Raw genomic sequence first — 17,376 nt, forward strand, 5'->3', positions numbered from 1 at the left:
TTGAAGGCTGGTCGAGTCCAAAGTTCATAAAGTTGTGAGGCTCATGGATCTGAGTGTCTGGTGGAGGCAGAAGGAATGCTGGAGACGTGCAGCAGTTTGGAGTTCCATCATTCAGTGATTATTACAGGAGGTACAATAGTGTTCTGTCAACTAATTCTTACCAAGTGCAAAATTGTTTTTAGTTTTCATCTAATATCCAGGTAATTGTCTGTTTTAATTTCCCTGGTGTTTTTCATGGGTAGTTGAATCTTTCCTGTTGAATTTTCTTGTATCTTTTGAACATGGAAGTTTCTTATCTTTCTGGACTTTAATGTCCCCTTGGTGAAAGAAAGCAGAAGTATGACAGTTTTCCAGATTATTTTTTCAATCTTTGTCTTCTCCCGTGAATATGATAACTTACTGATTTGTTTCCCACTTTTCACATGTTAAACTGTTTTCTAATTAAATGACTGCATGTATCTGGTACAGGTAGTAGTTTTTCACCTCCCTTTCCTTTCCTCGAATCTGTTGTTCTTTTCTACCCTATATACTTACCTGTATTTCTACCCAGTATTTCTGTGTATCTTCTTCTGGTCTAGTTTCTCTGTTGTATCTTGTTCTAGGCCTGAACTACTCTTTCTGCTAAGGATAATTCACTGTTTTCTAAATATAAGCTCATTATTTTAGGTGAAATTAACTCATCTCTTTTGGCTCAAGAAAATATCCAGGGAAGCCACCTCCCCTTCATTTTAATTATTTCTTTGTTTTATCTTCATAGAAACACATTCTCTACTTCTTATCCCCATAGTTATATTTCTAGAATAAATTATTCTCTTCTGACATTTGATTACTCGGTTTAGGAAACTTTCCTGAGTCTCTTACCGTTTGCTTGTTTAGTCACTGGCATTGTAACCTTGAATTTCTTTAGTTAGGTGATTTCTTAGTTGCTTTGACATACTCACTGTCTTTAGGATTTAAGGCATTGCATTCATAACTATCACCATTCTAAACTGGCTTGTCTTCTTCTGCCATTTTAGCACTGTGGAGCTAATAGGCAGACATTGGAGGCAGCGAGGAAATTGGCTGCAGGTACCAAGGCCTAGTCATGGTGCAGGCATTCAGCCCCAAGATATGTGAGAGACCAGAGGCAAGGAGTTTTAGGAAGCGCTCCAGTCCAAATCCCAGTATCTCTCTTTCTGTATCCTCCTCACGTCGACCTGTTTCTTTCTCTGTCTTCTCTGTCAGTCAGTATGTGTCCTTCAGCATGTGCTCCCTGATTTTGGATGCTTTTTATTAATAATTAAGAGAACTGTTCTGCTATTTTTGTAGACACTGGCTTGGTAGAAAAATAGAAATGTTGAAGTCACAGACCTGGGCTAGAATTCTGACTCACTTTCCACCTGTAGTTTTAAAAATAAGTTATTTAACTTCTCTCAGTCTCAATTTCTTCATATGTACAGGGGCAGGGGGAAGGGTAGGGGATGGTATGTAATTGATGGTTTGATTTACTGTGAGCCCAGACACTAGAGCCAGATTGCTTGGGTTTGAATCTTGGCAAACTAGGTTTGTGATTTAACAAGTCATTTAATGTGTCTGTGCCGTGACTTCTCTATGTACAATAGAGCCCAAACAAAACAAAACAAAACAAAACAAAACCTGTTACCATGGAGTCGGAATGGATTCAGACTTAGAGCGAAGAACAGCACCTAGTGCGTGGAATTGTTACGATAATTCAGGGAGTTAAAACATGTAAAGCACTTAGAGGTATGCCGAGCCTAGAACAAGTACTAGAAAAGTATTAACTTACATTATTAATTATGCATACCTTTCAGAGTCTTCATAATAAAAACACGGTGGAAATTGTACCTGAAATTCTCTACAGTGTACTTCATGTAGGTTCCTTTCTGTTTTAAGATGTCTGCAGGTCTTTTGCAAATTAGAGAACTTTTTTGGGAGCTGGTCACTGTTAAAGGAAACTTGTTAACTTGAAAAAACTCAGGTTCTTTTGCTACAGCTGAATTGTCTCACTTTCATTATCACCGGATTCCTTGTCCGATGGTTGTGTGTTTGGTAAGGAGAACATTGATTGTCCAGGTGTTTGCTTGCTATGATTCTGGTGGTGCTTTCTTTCTCTGTCTCCAATAGAATGAGATGGTTCGGGAACTAGATGGCCACGTCCTGAAGTGTGTGAAAGACCAGAATGGCAATCACGTGGTTCAGAAATGCATTGAATGCGTGCAGCCCCAGTCTCTGCAGTTTATCATCGATGCGTTCAAAGGGCAGGTAAGTGACTTAGGAAGGAAGGAAGGGAAGCAGATTGATAGGGGTTTCCACTGTGAGCACATAACAGGATAGGATTTGTGGTGCTTGATGTATTTTAGACTGTACTAAATGACAGTCTTGTCATGATGGCAAGTACCTGGCCAGTCTCCCTAAGTCTCTTCCCCTTAACTGCCTGTGATCTTCTCTTCATCAAGATGTATGCTCTAGCTGGCATGAAGCACTATTGTCAGAGTTGTTGTTTTTAAGTTACTACTTTCAGCATTTTAAGATTAAATCTTATATTGAAGAATGATTTTTGTCTTTTGAGTATTAGCCATCTCACAATAGTTGATATTAAAAGTTTTTAAACCACTTTAAGAAAATTAGATAATTTACAGAACTAATATTGTAGATCATATGTGAATGAATGTATCTTTAAAATAACAAGATACTTGCTTAATTTTTTTTTTTTTCCCTTTGGGTCAGGTTGGTTTGAACTGTGTTGCTCCTGGCACCAACTCTCAAGCAGAGTTGATATTTTCTGATATCATGGTTACCAGAATTGCCTTTGAATTACTTTATTTTGCCAAGCAAACTAACACATTCTTCGAAGCTGAGCTGGGCAGGAGAATAAAACTTATCTCCTTTTTGGGTGTGAGAAATTGGTCTCTTATTAGAAAAGGGAAAAAAGAATGGGAACAACCAAGTAGATTTTCAGATGTAGTTGTATACTGTGAAGCGTAGATCAAAATGGGATTTTAGAGTTCTGTAGGTTTTGGAGTTTGTTTAGTAGATTATAGAAAGTAGTCCAGGGAGTTACTAGGAGTTCCTGAGTTAGTGGGGCAGGGGAGAGTAGATTGGTTTACTTTAGAATTAAGATCTTGCATTTATTGAAATACATAACAAAGAAAGTGAAATAATGAAGCTACCAAATGGATGAGAATATTTACAACATGAAATTGCCAAAGGATTGATAGCCAGGATGTATAAAGAACTCCTATAATCAAAAAGAACAATACAAACTAATGCAAAAATGTACCCACAACACAGACATTTCACAGAAGAAAAGCAAATTGCCGGTAGACCATATGAAGAGATACTATTCTATTAGTAATCAGGTAAATACAAAATAAGTCCACAGATGATAAACCATTTACCTCCTGTTAGTTGCTGCATGTTAGCAGGAATGTAGTTATACATATTGACACAACCATTTTGGGACTAATACAGTATCTTTCAAAGCTTAGCACTTAACGTTTCTTGTGATTCAGCACTCCTGATCTAGGTATGTATCTAGAGAAATGTTTGCATATGTACATCATGGGACATACACAAGCATGTTTACAGTAGTATTATTCCTGTAATAGGAAAAGATTAACTATCGAGATGTATACCAGCAGGGGAGTGGATTTTTTAAAAATCTCATGGACATATCAGTAAACTAGATGCTATGCAGAATAAACTACAGAAATTCACAATATTGTAAGTGAAGATTGGAAACAATTTTGAGTGAAATAAAACAAATTAGTTTACACTGTGTGTAGCATTTTTATAAAGCTAAAATCTAGCAGAACGAATGAATCAGTATACTGTTTATACAGTCATATATTTAAAACTACCATGCATTTATAAAGATTATTTATACACACATACATATACATTTATTTTCTCACTTATTGCTGGGAAGAAAAACAAAAACAAAAACCTACCACCATTGAGTCCGATTCCGACTCATAGTGACCCCGTAGGATTTCCAAGGCTGTAAATCTCTATGGAAGCAGACTGCCACATCTTTCTCCCAAAGAGCAGCTGGTGGTTTTGGACCACCGACCTTTCGATTAGCAGTCGATCGCTTAACCACTGTGCCACCAGGGCTCCTTATTACTGAAAAGCACCTCAAATTCAGAATATTGCAGTGTAGTTTATGTGGTTATGTGGAAGCATTCAGGATTTGTTCCTAGCCCTTCTATTTTCTGTTTTTAGTCCTGTCTTTTGGAGAAGCTGTCAATTGACCCTCTGGACTCTTAACTGCATCTTTATTGACCTTTACTAATTCTGTGTTCTTCTCTAGGCTTCTTGGGAAAGTCTTTTTCAACTCTGAATTTATGCACATCTATGAAGTCCCAAAATAGTTAAGAAATGGACACGGTGCACACATACCCCCCCATACCCACACCCCTACCTACCTTATTATTTGTAGAGAGAATTTAAATGCCACAACTTGAATTTAGGCTTTTGAGTCAGACTAGGAAATAAAATCCTGGCTCTGTCACTTAACTATCTGTATGACTGTAGGCATGTTATTTGAAACCTTGAGGAGCTTCAGTTCTCTCATCTGCATGCTAAGAATAATCATGACTATCTTTAAGGGTCATTGTGAAGATCAGTGGGATATTGGGTATAAACATTTAATACTGAAGCATTGAGAGTGGCAGCTGTCATTTTTGGCTTGCTTTCTTCTGTTTGCCCTAGGTATTTGCTTTATCTACGCATCCCTATGGCTGCCGAGTAATTCAGAGGATCCTGGAGCACTGTCTCCCTGACCAGACACTTCCTATTTTAGAGGAGCTTCACCAGCATACAGAGCAACTTGTACAGGTAGTGAGAGTTACCAGCAGAATAACTGCAAACAGCTGTAGTCTCGTGTGGGCCCAGAGCTTGTGTGTTTTGTTAGCCCAGCTATTCATTCCAGAAGTGGTCAATGTTAATGTGTTTAAAAGATTTGCTCATTGAATCTTTGGACAAAGTTTTCTCTTACAGCAGCTTAGTTTGTGTTTTATGAGTATGGGTGATGAATAGAGCCCTGGCCTTGGAGTCAGAGATTTGGGTTCCAGACTTCTGAATTGGACTGTGTGTGTCTTAGGCAGGCCATTTCATCTCCTTGGGTCTCAAGTTCATCATTGTCAAATTAATTAACTGTAGATGATTTCTTCTTTGCAGCTTTGATGATTTTTCTGCTTCTACCACTAAACCCCACATCATACTAACCATTTGAGCATTTCCTACATGTAATATATTGTACTGAAACAATTTTTTGTTGTTGCTATTTTTGTTTTGATGGGAGATGTAAAATATAAATGTATTAAATATTCACTTGAAAAATGTGAAAGTGTAGAAAGCAGGAACAAATTACCCATAATTCTACCATCCAGAGGCAAAAACATTTGACATTGGCATTTTGTTCTTAAAGTAAAAATTTTTGCATCTTACAATCATTTTTGCCTGTTTTCTTAGTCACACACACACTTATTCTCTCATAAAGTATCTTTCACTTCAGATAATGAGTACATCCATTGTAGGCTTGTGATATTATTTAGCTAGGTATGTATTTTGTTGGGCAAGTAAGTTGTTTCTAGTTTTTTCTCTGTTGTAGAGAGGTATGCTGAACCATTTGTATTTTTCTGTTTGAGAGAAGAATAGCTCTTTATTCCCCCCCCCCCTTTTTTTTTTAATTGAGTGGAGGCCTACTTTTTATATATAGTACTTGATGAAATGCCCAGCTAGGACTTTTGGGCTTCACTGTATATGTATAAGTATTCCCCTGCTCACTAATGATGTGTTCCTGTTTTGTAATGATAGGGAAAAATTGTTGCTACCTATTCATTTTTTTAATTTCTTACATGTTCATTAGTATTCACAGAAACCGTCATGGTGCTACAAGGAGGACAGGTGTTGATTATGTGTCAGGAGGATTTAGGTAATCCACAGAACTGGTTTTACATAAATTGTATTTCTGTTGTTGCATCTCTAACAGGATCAGTATGGAAATTATGTAATCCAGCATGTATTGGAGCATGGTCGTCCTGAAGATAAAAGCAAAATTGTAGCAGAAATCCGAGGCAATGTACTTGTATTGAGTCAGCACAAATTTGCAAGGTACGAGCTTTGAATTACACAAACTCTGTTTTCCAGTAGAGAGGATTAAGTAGTATTTCAGGTATAGGGAGAAGGAATGATGTTTCTTTTTTCAAAGTACACATAGTTTAAAACATCAAATAGTTACTACAGAGCTTGAAACAATAGAATTCTCTTAGTGGGCTCCCCACTTCCCCAGAGTCAGCAACTTTGAAATCTGGGGAATATGTTTCTAATGAGTGTAAATTTTGCACTTTGGTAAACTGGATTGGATATTTCATTAACTTACTTGTTTTGGTGAATTGTTCTTTTCTCAGTTTACTTTTCGGTGCCTGAATTAAGAGAGAGTTTACCATATCTATGTACAGGACTTATTCTTAGAATCTGTTTTCAAGTCTTCATATTGTACAAGGACAAGAATGAAATGCACTAGTTATTCCCAGGTTGTGAAAGGTGGTTTAGTAATTTATCAGCAGCAGAGGTTAAAGAAGAAACTGATGGCGGGTGTGCACATGGCCCTACTATGGTGTTGATGATCTTCTAAGTAGATTTTGGATGTCCTACTGCCCACATATAACATAGTACTTTATAATTTTGGAATATTTCTTTCTCTGGTTTTTAGAATAAATTGCAAGGAGGTATGACACATACAGACTTGATATTCTCAAATTGTTCATTTTTAATTTGTGAAATCTTATAAATGGAGAAAGAAAGCATCTATGCACTCAGTGTCTCAGTAGCTAATTCTGCTAGGGTCATCTCTTAAGGCCTAGAATTGCTTCTTTTGGACAGTTGCCAGGACCAGGGAAGTAGGGGTCAGAATCTTTTGAGTCTCTTCCCTGATTCACTCTCCTGTTTACTCCCTTGTCCAGTTGTATTTAATTTCTCTTCCTTGGGTACAGTGTAAGTATTAACTAATATTACAGTAGATTTGTTGTTCTCGTAATGACCGAGTAGCTCCTGTGGGACGAAACCTCTCACAGATAACAATCATAAACTGTAGACAAAATATAAAAAAATAACTACCTGAAGGCACTAGAGAGTGACCAGAAGCAGATGGATACTGGAGGGAGGTTGATATTTAGAAGAAGGGAACTGCACTGGGGGAATTTTTAATTTTTAATGGCTTTTATCCTGAGGGTAGGCCCCAGTCTGCTTCATGCTGGGTGGTAAAACTGGAATGGAAAATTCCAGTGTAACTGGGTTGTAGAAGCAGAGGACAGAATTTGGGACAGCTACAGCAATGGGAAAGTGACGGGATGAAATCTTGGAAGGGAAGACAGCTAAGAGGAGAAGCCCCAGATTTAAACTTTAAATATCTGGCTGTGACCCCACGTGGTAAGCTTGAAGCAACCTAGGGCTAAAAGAGTTGAACTAAGATTTCAGCTGCTGCTTACTGCGTGAGAGATGTTTATAATTTGTGTTCAACCAAGTTAACTGCACTAAAAAAAGGGGGACAAATTAGTACTCTTTGGAGGAACGTAACAGAACTCTTGAGTTTCTACAATGTATCATTCACAATGTCTAGGTAACAGGAAAATGTGACCTATACGCAAGAAAAAAGAAAATCAGTGAAGCCCAGTTCCGAGATGACCAGATATTGGAATTAGCAGAGTATTATAAAACAGCTATTTTAATTTTACTCAAGGATATAAAGGAAAATATGCTTGTAATGAATGAAAAGGTAGGAAATGTCAGTAGAGAATTAGAAACTGTAGCAATTACAAAATGTAAATCCTAGAATTGAAAAATACAAGATTGGGAGTAAAATTCACTGTACGGGTTTAATAGCAGATTAGAGATGACAGAAGAGCCAGAACTTGAATAAAACTAAACCAATACAGTAAATTAGTGTTTTTCAGGTATTTTTGATGGTGACCCAGAGTACAAAATAAATGTTACAACATTGACTCTGCATTTATAGGCACATGCACACATACATAACTGAAACAATATTGCCTATAATTCACTTAGATGTTTGCTATTTTCTGTTCCATTAAAAAAAGAAAAAAAGCTGGTCACAGATGATTAAGTTGGTTTCTCTACCCACAGATAGTTGGGAACTGCCATTTCAAAAACACTAGAAATAAACTTTAAAGACTATACTGGTTGTGTATTAAGGTGGAATCCTTTGGCCTAGTGGAATTGGGTAGTGGTAGCCAATCTACCTGTTTGCTTTCTTGAAAGTCAGGTTAGTTCTGAGCATTGAGTCCTTCACTCATAAGAATGAATATCCTGTCCCCAACATGGTTTAGCACCCACTGGTGTTCTAATCCTGACCACTTTGGAGTGCTTTAGTAATCATCCTGACTAATTATTCTGATTAATCATCTTGAAAAGTCCTCAAAAGTGAAGGGTTCTTTGCCTGAATATTTGGAGATGGTGACAGTCTTCATGCTTTCTGAACCAGCTTAGAAATATCTTAACTCCTCCTTCTCCTAAGGGAGAAACCAGTGGCTTCTAGACGGTTAGCATAGTACTATGGAAGGAAGGTGGGAAAAATAGGTTTTTTCGCATCATTGTATGTGAAACTGTTGTGAAATGCTGATAGACCTCGAGAGATCTTCCTATTTTTAGACTCTTAAGAGGCAACATGAGGTAGTTAAATGAATGCTATGGGTTTGGCAAGGATATTCCTTCACTCAGTAAGTCTGTAGAGCATTTATTAAGTGCCAAGTTCTGTGTTTGGCACTAGGGATATAGACATAAGCAATATTTGTCCCTGATCTCAGTAAGCTCACAGACGTGAGGAAAGAATCGATAGATTTTTGAAGGTTGTGTAAGTCCCTTAACTTACCTGGGCTCCTTTCACTCACCTGTTTAAATCAGAGGGTTGGATCGGGTATCCTCCAAGACCTGGTCTCAGCCATGATTCAGAATGAAAGCCACAGATGGCAAAAGTAGAGAGTCTCATAGAGCCAAATAGTTGATGAATTAATTCTCTAAAAATGTTAGTTCTCTCTCACTGCTGATATTGTCATTAGGACAGAAGCTAGACAAGCCACAGCCTAACAGGGGGCCCTCTCCGAAGTGTTGCCTCCGGATTTGTGTCATTACAGCAATGTTGTGGAGAAGTGTGTCACTCATGCCTCACGTACGGAGCGCGCTGTGCTCATCGATGAGGTGTGCACCATGAACGACGGTCCCCACAGTGCCTTATACACCATGATGAAGGACCAGTATGCCAATTATGTGGTCCAGAAGATGATTGATGTGGCAGAGCCAGCCCAGCGGAAAATTGTCATGCATAAGGTAGGCCAGGGTGGGCAGGGTCTCAATCAGAGAGAATGGTGCAAGGCCTTGGGTTCTTCACATCTCTAAAACACAAAGGAGGATGGCCGTTTTGCTTCTACTTGAGGTGTTTATCACTGGCCTCCTTCTCATGCTGTGTCCGTTTTTTCTTTTATCCAGCACAACCATTGTTCCCTTGCTCTTTCAGTAACCTGCTAGTGGGAAAGAGTCTCAGACTCTGCTATTGTCAGGTGTTTCATAGATCTTTAGGCTTATTTCTGCCTCTCTGGTCCTATGCTCTGGGAGACCAACTTATCAATCCAATAGATCAACTCGTTTATCCCCCGCCCCCACCTTGTTCATTAATTCTACCAACATTTACTGAAGAAGTACCTGCTTAGTGCAGTGACTGGCTGTCACACTCACCTGTGCCAGACACAGGCACAGAGATGACTGAGATTTGATCCCCACCCACAGAGAGCCCAGTCTGGTGGGAAGACCAGTGCAAAGTAGTGGTGAGCATGTGAGTGGGGCCCCTAACCCTGCCCAGAATCTTTGAGGGAAGGTTTTTCGGGAGAAGTCAAGGCTAAAGAGGAGCTAGGCAGGAAACAAAGGAACAGAAATCTGAACTACCAGGTGCTGTGAGTCAGGAACAGACACAGAAAGCACCTGAAGTGGCCCACGGCTTCAGGAATAGTCACAGCGCAGATCCAACTGGCCCCACACAGACCGCAGGGCCAAGGAGGCAAAACAAACCTACAGGCAGGGTATGCTGCAGCTGTGTTTGTGCCAGGCAGTGCCACAAGCCTTGGGGTGCTTCTGGTCTGAACCCTCAGCCTTTGGGCTCTGAACTCACTCAGCCCTTCTTATTTGAAGAGGTGGCCATTGTCTGGCAGTGATGACCCACTTGCCCTCACTGAGAACAAAGTTCGGTAATGAGAATCTTTTATGGACTCAAGTTCTGAGCCAGACGAGGCACCTACCTGCAGTTCACACAAACAAATAAACACTGCATTGGTGTTGGTGATGGCAGTTGAAGGCTGGTCGAGTCCAAAGTTCATAAAGTTGTGAGGCTCATGGATCTGAGTGTCTGGTGGAGGCAGAAGGAATGCTGGAGACGTGCAGAAGTTTAAAGCATGTCCATCCATCCATCCAGCAGATACTCATTAAACACACTATACTAGACCTTACTGCCAACAGGACTGTATTGGTAAACACGGCAGTATTGTGCACAGAGTTACAGTGATGCTGGGGAGGTATGGGGGGCCATGGGAGAATGTGGCAGGGGGCCTCTGCTAATGTGGGTATACAAACAAGGCTCCCATCTGACTAAAACCCCAAACCTTTCCAGGCAGAGGGAACATGCTGCGTAAAGGCTTGGAAGCAGGCGGCAAGACAGTGTATTTGAAGAACTAAAGGAAGTTCAGTGGGGCAGGACTGTCGTGACAAAAGAGAAGACATAGTGAAGAGAGTAGAGAGGAGGCTGTTAAAATAGTTAAGCCAAGAAATGGTGATGGCTTTGGGATTAAAGAGAAGTGAAAAGAATTGAGAGCTAGAATCTGTTTACTGTTATCTACTACTAAGTACGGGGACCTGGTGGCACAGTGGTTGAGAGTTTGGCTGCTAACCGAAAGATGGGCAGTTTGAATCCATGAGCCACTTCTTGGAATCTCAGTGGGGCAGTTCTACCCTGTCCTATACGGTTGCTATGAGTCGGAATCTACTTGATGGCAACAGGTTTGTTTGTTTTCTTTCTTTTTTTGGTTTGACTGCTAAGTACTATCTACCACTAAACTAGATAGGGCTTAGTACTTGGTTGATTGAGAGAGTTGTGGGCGGGGTGGGAAGAGTCCCAAGAATTCCTCTTAAGTAAGTTTTCATCTCTTTGAACACCAGGTGGTGTCCTTTTCAGAGAGAGGGAACATTGGAAGAACAGCAGGGTGATTATTTTTCACCTCCTATGCAACCACTTGTGTGTGTTATATGACTTACTAGGTTTTTTTTTTCTTTTTGGTCTGGAAGAGGAAAGATATAAAGATTAAGTGTCTGGAGTCATCAGTAGCCAATCCTAGGTTATAAAGTGGTGAATGAATTGAATTTCACTAGTTTTTAGAAGGAGATTTACCAAAAGCAAAGATGGGCATTTTGAACCTCAGGTTCTAATGACAAAAACATTCTCCAGGTACATTAGTCCTCACTACAACCCAAGTGAAATGGGGAGGAGAGGAGGGAGTTAACAAAAGGAAAACCCATCTTTTTTACAGATGCATTTAGGAAGGTTAGGCAAGTTGCCTGGGTCACACAGCTCAGGATTAGAACTAAGGACGATTTGTCAGTAGTTTCCCATACAGGCTCTTAGGTGGGCTCTACTGTCTGTTATGAGACTGTGACCTATGTGGGATGTGTCAGTGGTTTCTAGATCTACTTGACCCTTCCTTGCTTTGGGGACACAGTTAAACAGACAAAAATTGCTGCCCTGATGGCACTCTCACTCTGGAGAATATCCATCTACCCACCTGCTCTCTGGTTCATTTGTCCATTGTATTTGTGTGTACAAGTGCCAATCGGTATGGGGAAACAGGTTAATAACCCATGCCCTTCACTGTCTGCGCAGAAGCGTTGATGGTTGAGCAAATGATTCGAAACACAGTGCTGTGTACTGTCACTGAGACATATAGAAGCTCCATGAGCTCCCAGAGAGGAGAGGAGGTGCCCCTGGAGGTATCAGGGATGCACAGGACTTCTCAGAGTGGATCAGCTGGGCCCCGGGTGGCATGAAAGAAGGCTTGTAGAGGTGAGCAAGAGCTAGAGTTGGAGAGGGTGAGATATGAGACTGACACAGTAGTCAGAGCTGTGAGTGCCCAGTGGGGATAAGAATAATTTCTAGAGCAGCCAGACAGCTTGGGCTCAAATACCTGTGCCTACCCCTTATTAGCCATTTGACTTGGATGAGTAACTTACGTATGCTGTGCCTTTGTCTTCTCATCAGTAAAATGGGGGTAATATTTACACCTTCTTCGTAAGGGTAATTATGAGAGTAAATGAACAGTGCCTGGCTCATAACGTTAGCCTTTTGTATTGTAGTCGTTAGCTCAGTGTTCCACTGTGAACTGGAGATACAGGATCAGGTGTGAGCTCAGGATTCATGGTGCCCTGGAATAAATTGCCACAGGTCAGGAGAGCCTAGGGTCCTCCCATGAATGGGTTCAGAGGAACATGTGTGGGTGCCTCCAGGGAAGTGCCGTGCAGTGGGCAGTGTGATTTGTTAGGATGTGCTGACTGTCCTGGAAGTGGTCCGTGGCTGTCCAGCCTCCTGAGCCCTCCCGTCCTGCATCAGCTCTCAGGATAGGAGCTCCTCCCTTCATCTGATAGGTCACAAAAGCTCAGAGTTCAGCTGACTTGCTGTACGTGGTGGAAGGTAGTGCTGCAGGGTGTGTGTGCAGGTAGGTGGGTAGGTGTGTGTGCTGGGTCTGGGAGCCTGCCACGTCTGTTTTCTGGCCAGTGTAACACGAACTGTCCTTCCTTCCCAGATCCGACCTCACATTGCAACTCTTCGCAAGTATACCTATGGCAAGCACATTCTGGCCAAGCTGGAGAAATACTACATGAAGAATGGCGTTGACTTAGGGCCCATCTGTGGCCCCCCTAATGGTATTATCTGAGGCGGTGTTCCCCACGCCCCCATTCCCACTGACCTCAATGACCCACTGGTGAATCCAACCAGCAACCAGAAATGTTCTAGTATCGAGTCTAAAATGGGTAATGATTGCTCCAGGATGACCCCCCTCCAAAAAAAGGAATCAAATCCACAAGTGGAAAAGCCTTTGTAAATTTGTTTAATTTTACTAGACATAACATGTACTAATTATTTTTTTTAATTGACTAATTGCCCTGCTGTTTTACTGGTGTATAGGATACTTGTACATAGGTAACCAATGTACATGGGAGGCCACATATTTTATTCATTGTTGTATCTATATTCCACGTGTGGAAACTTTCAGGGTGGTTGGTTTAACAAAAAAAGTTTAAAAAAAAAAAAAAGGTTTTTAACTCATTTGCCTTGCCGGCAAGTTTTGCAAATAGCTCTTCCCCCTCCTCATTTTAGTAAAAAACAAAAACAAAAAAAAACCTAGAAGGTTGAATCTTAGTTAAATGACCCCAAACCGGCATTTAACACTGTTTATAAAAAATATATATATATATATATATATATATAATGAAAGATGTTTCAGAGTTGCTAAAGCTCCAGTTTATGACATTAAGTTTATGAAACTTCTAAAAATGCTTTTTTTGGAGACTCTATTATGCTAACAAAGATAGTGTAGTCTATCTTTTGAGGAGGAAACGTGAGCACCCAGAATGTCTTTGAAGGCTTGGTGGGTGTGATTGTTTACTGCCTACTGGATTTTTTCCTGTTACAACATTGAAAGGCAAAATCTGATTATTCAGCATGAGAAAAAAAATCCAACTCTGCTTTTGGTCTTGCTTCTATAAATATATAGTGTATACTTGGTGTAGACTTTGCATATATACAAATTTGTAGTATTTTCTTGTTTTGATGTCTAATCTGTATCTATAATGTACCCTAGTAGTCGAACATACTTTTGATTGTACAATTGTACATTTGTATACCTGTAATGTAAATGTGGAGAAGTTTGAATCAACATAAACACGTTTTTTGGTAAGAAAAGAAAATTAGCCAGCCCTGTGCATTCAGTGTATATTCACACCTTTTATGGTCGTAGCATATAGTGTTGTATATTGTAAATTGTAATTTCAACCAGAAGTAAATTTTTTTTCTTTTGAAGGAATAAATGTTCTTATACAGCCTAGTTAATGTTTAAAAAGAAAAAAATTAGCTTGGTTTTTATTTGTCATCTAGTCATACAGTAGCAAGATCCTTTCTAAATGTAATTCAGGATGATTCAGTTCACACTTTTTAAAAAAAAATCCTAAAAAAGTAATGTTTTGCTTATTTTGTGACAGTCAGAAGGATGTGCAAAAGTTCAGCCCCGCCCTCGCTTTCCTTACAATCAGAGCCCCTCTCACCTTGTAAAGTGTGAATTGCCCTTCCTTTTTGTACAGAAGATGAACTGTATTTTGCATTTTGTCTACTTGTAAGTGAATGTAACATACTGTCAATTTTCCTTGTTTGAATATAGAATTGTAACACTACACGGTGTACATTTCCAGAGCCTTGTGTATATTTCCAATGAACTTTTTTGCAAGCACACCTGTAACCATATGTGTATAATTAACAAACCTGTGTATGCTTATGCCTGGGCAACTATTTTTTGTAACTCTTGTGTAGATTGTCTCTAAACAATGTGTGACCTTTATTTTAAAAAATACAGAACTTTGGAATCTGGGCTTGTGCTTTATTTTAACAGCCCCTCCCAATCTGGTGCCCCAGGACAGCCCTTTCCTTGCTTGTGCTGCTCTTTCTGTTTTTTTTTTTTTTTTAAATTGTTTTTGTTTTTAAGGTGTTTTGTTTAGCCTGCCCAGTGCTTTCAAAATCAAATTTCACACAAAAATCCACCCTTCCAACTTTTCTTGAAAAATCAGAATATTCGCCCCCTAGGGCCCCCCTGCACTCCCCAGAAAGCCCAAGCTCTCCAATCAGACCCCTTCTTTACTGGTGCTCTGCATTCATTGGCTTTTACCGCTCACATCTGTGACCCCTAGGGTTTAGGTTGCAAGCCTGTGAATTACAGATGTCTCCCCGCTGAGTTAGTGCTTACTGCATCCAGTTTTTCCCGTGAGGCAGTGGGTAAGGTGTCTGGATTGCTGGGCCTCCCCTCCACCTTTCCTTTCCCCGGTCTGGGCTGCTCCTGTCATCAAGGCTGCCCAGCCTCCTAACTTGTTTATCTTACCCTCAGGCGGGGAACCTCCTCCAGCATTTTAGTAGTCATTAAGGTGCCTGTCTGTTACCTATGCCTGAGGACGTCCGCTTCTCTTTGCTCCAGAAGCAATTTTTTTTTTTTTTTAAATTGTTGTGCTTTAAGTGAAGGTTTACAATTCAAGTTAGTCTCTCGTACAAAAATTTATACATACATTGATTTGTGACCCTACTTGCTGTCCCTATGCTGTTGATAGCACACTCTTCCTTTCCACCCGATTTCCAGTGTCCATTCAACCAGCTCCTGACCCTCTCTGCCTTCTCATCTCGTTTAATTTCCTGTATCTACTTGAGCTAAGAGGCCCACTCTTCATGAGTATCATTTTCTGTCCCATAGGCCAGTCTAATCTTTGTCTGAAGAGTTGGCCTGAGGAATGGTTTTAGTTTTGGGCTAACAGAGAGCCCGGGGGCCACGTCTTCCACAGCACCTCCAGTCTCAAACTCCAGAAGCAGTTTTGACAAAAACAGATCAGTGTCAGCAACTATAGGATGGGCTTCACCAGGGAGGCCTCAGTGTGGGGAGGGCAGATGGAGTCCACACCAGCTCATCATCTGGAAGGGAGGCCTCAGGGTAGTTGCGGAAGGAACTTGACACAGTTCCATTTCAAGGGCAAGGGGCAGTCTGGCTCAGCAGCTATGATCAGGTCCTTAGCCAGCAGTGTCCCGCTTGGAGCAGCCGACCTTGGCTTAGCAGGGCCAGTCAGCATCCAGGGCTGTAGGAGCATGCTGGAGGCGTTGTGGCCTGTGCTGTGTGGGGAACTCTGAATAGCACCATTTACTGTGTGCCGGTGGGCAAGTTATTTCACCTCATCTTTAACCAAGTTTCAAGTAAAGTGGTTCTCCCAACATGTCAGGGGGAGCTATGGCTATTAAATTGTCAGGGTTTTACCAGACCCTTCAGAGACTGGAGTGCAAAGGGCTTGGAGGCTTGGGTTTGTTTCTCGCTTCCATTTGCCTCTTGTCTCTGTGACTTGGAAAGTAATTTAGCCTGTTTGCGCACCAGTTTCTTTTGTAAGATGGGGGTAATACCTCTAGGGCTGTAGGAAAACGTAACAATGTATGTCAAATGCCTGGCACATATAAGGCACTTGCTGTTTTTCTTCTTTCCCTCTCTGGGCTATACTTTATACTCTGGGGTATTTTTTTTTTTTTTTTCCCTTTTGTTCTGTTAGTATTTAGTGAAGATCTTCGTTTTTGTGTTTATTTCAAGCCTGATGTCTTCGAGGCCTGCAGTGCGTGCAGGCTTTTGAATCAGACAAACCTGATTTAATCCCAACTGTTCTTTATTACCTGGTGATCTCTCTGAGGCCTGGTTTCTTTTTCTGTCAAGTGGGTGAAACAACAGTACTTATGTCAAAGGTGTGGAGACCGTGGGTGATGCAAATGGTTGTGTTCAACTACCTGAAAGGTGGTGATTCGAACCCACCCGGAGGCACCTCAGAGGACGAGCCTGGCTATCTGCTTCCGAAAGGTCACAGTCTTGAAAATCTATGGAGCAGTTCTACTCTCCCCACACATGGGGTTGCCATGAGTCAGAATCAGCTCAACGGCAGCTAACAACAACATCAAAGGTTGGTTGTGAGGATTAAATGAAATTGTGTAGTAATTTAGCACAGTCCCTGGCACATGGATCTAATAAATGGGATCCTATTCTCCCTTTCACGTTACTCACCCAGTGACTCTTGGGTTTTGGGGAACAAAACAATCTTTGGCCTCAGTTCACATAATGTTTATTGTGAACCAGCTATGTGCGGGCACCCAGGAGATGGTTTTGCATGCTCTTATCTCTCAACAGTCCTATGAACAATGTGATATTATTCCCATCTCATAGACAGGGAAACTGAGGTTCTGGGTTCTGATGCAAGTCTTCGAATCAGACTGACTTGCCCCGAGGCCTTCTCCCTTGGTGCATCAGGAGAGAAGGTGGGTGGGGCTGGGCAGACTCCTCTGCAGGACTGAACTCTGGGCTGTGTCCACCCCTCATCTGAATGGCCTCTCTTCCCCACTGCTACCAAGTCGTCCCCAAGATGTAGTGTCCCGGGTTGCCACCGGCCAGGTACCTGCATTCCTGGTCTATTCCAGAGTCCCTCGAATGTGAATTCCTCACACGTTATTATACAGTAACCCTCTACCTGGGCACATAGGCTACA

General features: G+C 41.0%; 1 protein-coding gene and 1 non-coding gene across 6 annotated transcripts in view; both read left to right on the forward strand.

The window, feature by feature from the left end:
* Positions 1-14,695, forward strand: part of PUM1 (pumilio RNA binding family member 1) — a 134,159-nt gene extending 119,464 nt beyond the window's left edge. For 3 of the 5 annotated variants that reach the window (XM_004372027.2, XM_023727303.1, XM_023727304.1), the window contains 5 exons: positions 2,125-2,262; positions 4,714-4,839; positions 5,996-6,117; positions 9,156-9,348; positions 12,858-14,536. In XM_004372027.2, the coding sequence (XP_004372084.1) occupies positions 2,125-2,262; positions 4,714-4,839; positions 5,996-6,117; positions 9,156-9,348; positions 12,858-12,989 (711 nt within the window). In that variant the 3' untranslated portion in view covers positions 12,990-14,536. Of the gene's footprint in view, positions 1-2,124; positions 2,263-4,713; positions 4,840-5,995; positions 6,118-9,155; positions 9,349-12,857 lie in introns of all 5 variants that reach the window. The other 2 variants (XM_012554241.1, XM_004372028.1) reach the window with 1 other exon arrangement.
* Positions 10,216-10,298, forward strand: LOC111819681 (small nucleolar RNA SNORD103/SNORD85). The gene has a single exon (XR_002823263.1). It is a non-coding gene; the product is annotated as a small nucleolar RNA SNORD103/SNORD85 (small nucleolar RNA).
* Positions 14,696-17,376: the final 2,681 nt, after the last annotated feature.

Source organism: Trichechus manatus, unplaced genomic scaffold (assembly GCF_000243295.1).
Source record: "Trichechus manatus latirostris isolate Lorelei unplaced genomic scaffold, TriManLat1.0 scaffold00015, whole genome shotgun sequence".
NCBI classification, from domain to species: Eukaryota; Metazoa; Chordata; class Mammalia; order Sirenia; family Trichechidae; genus Trichechus; species Trichechus manatus.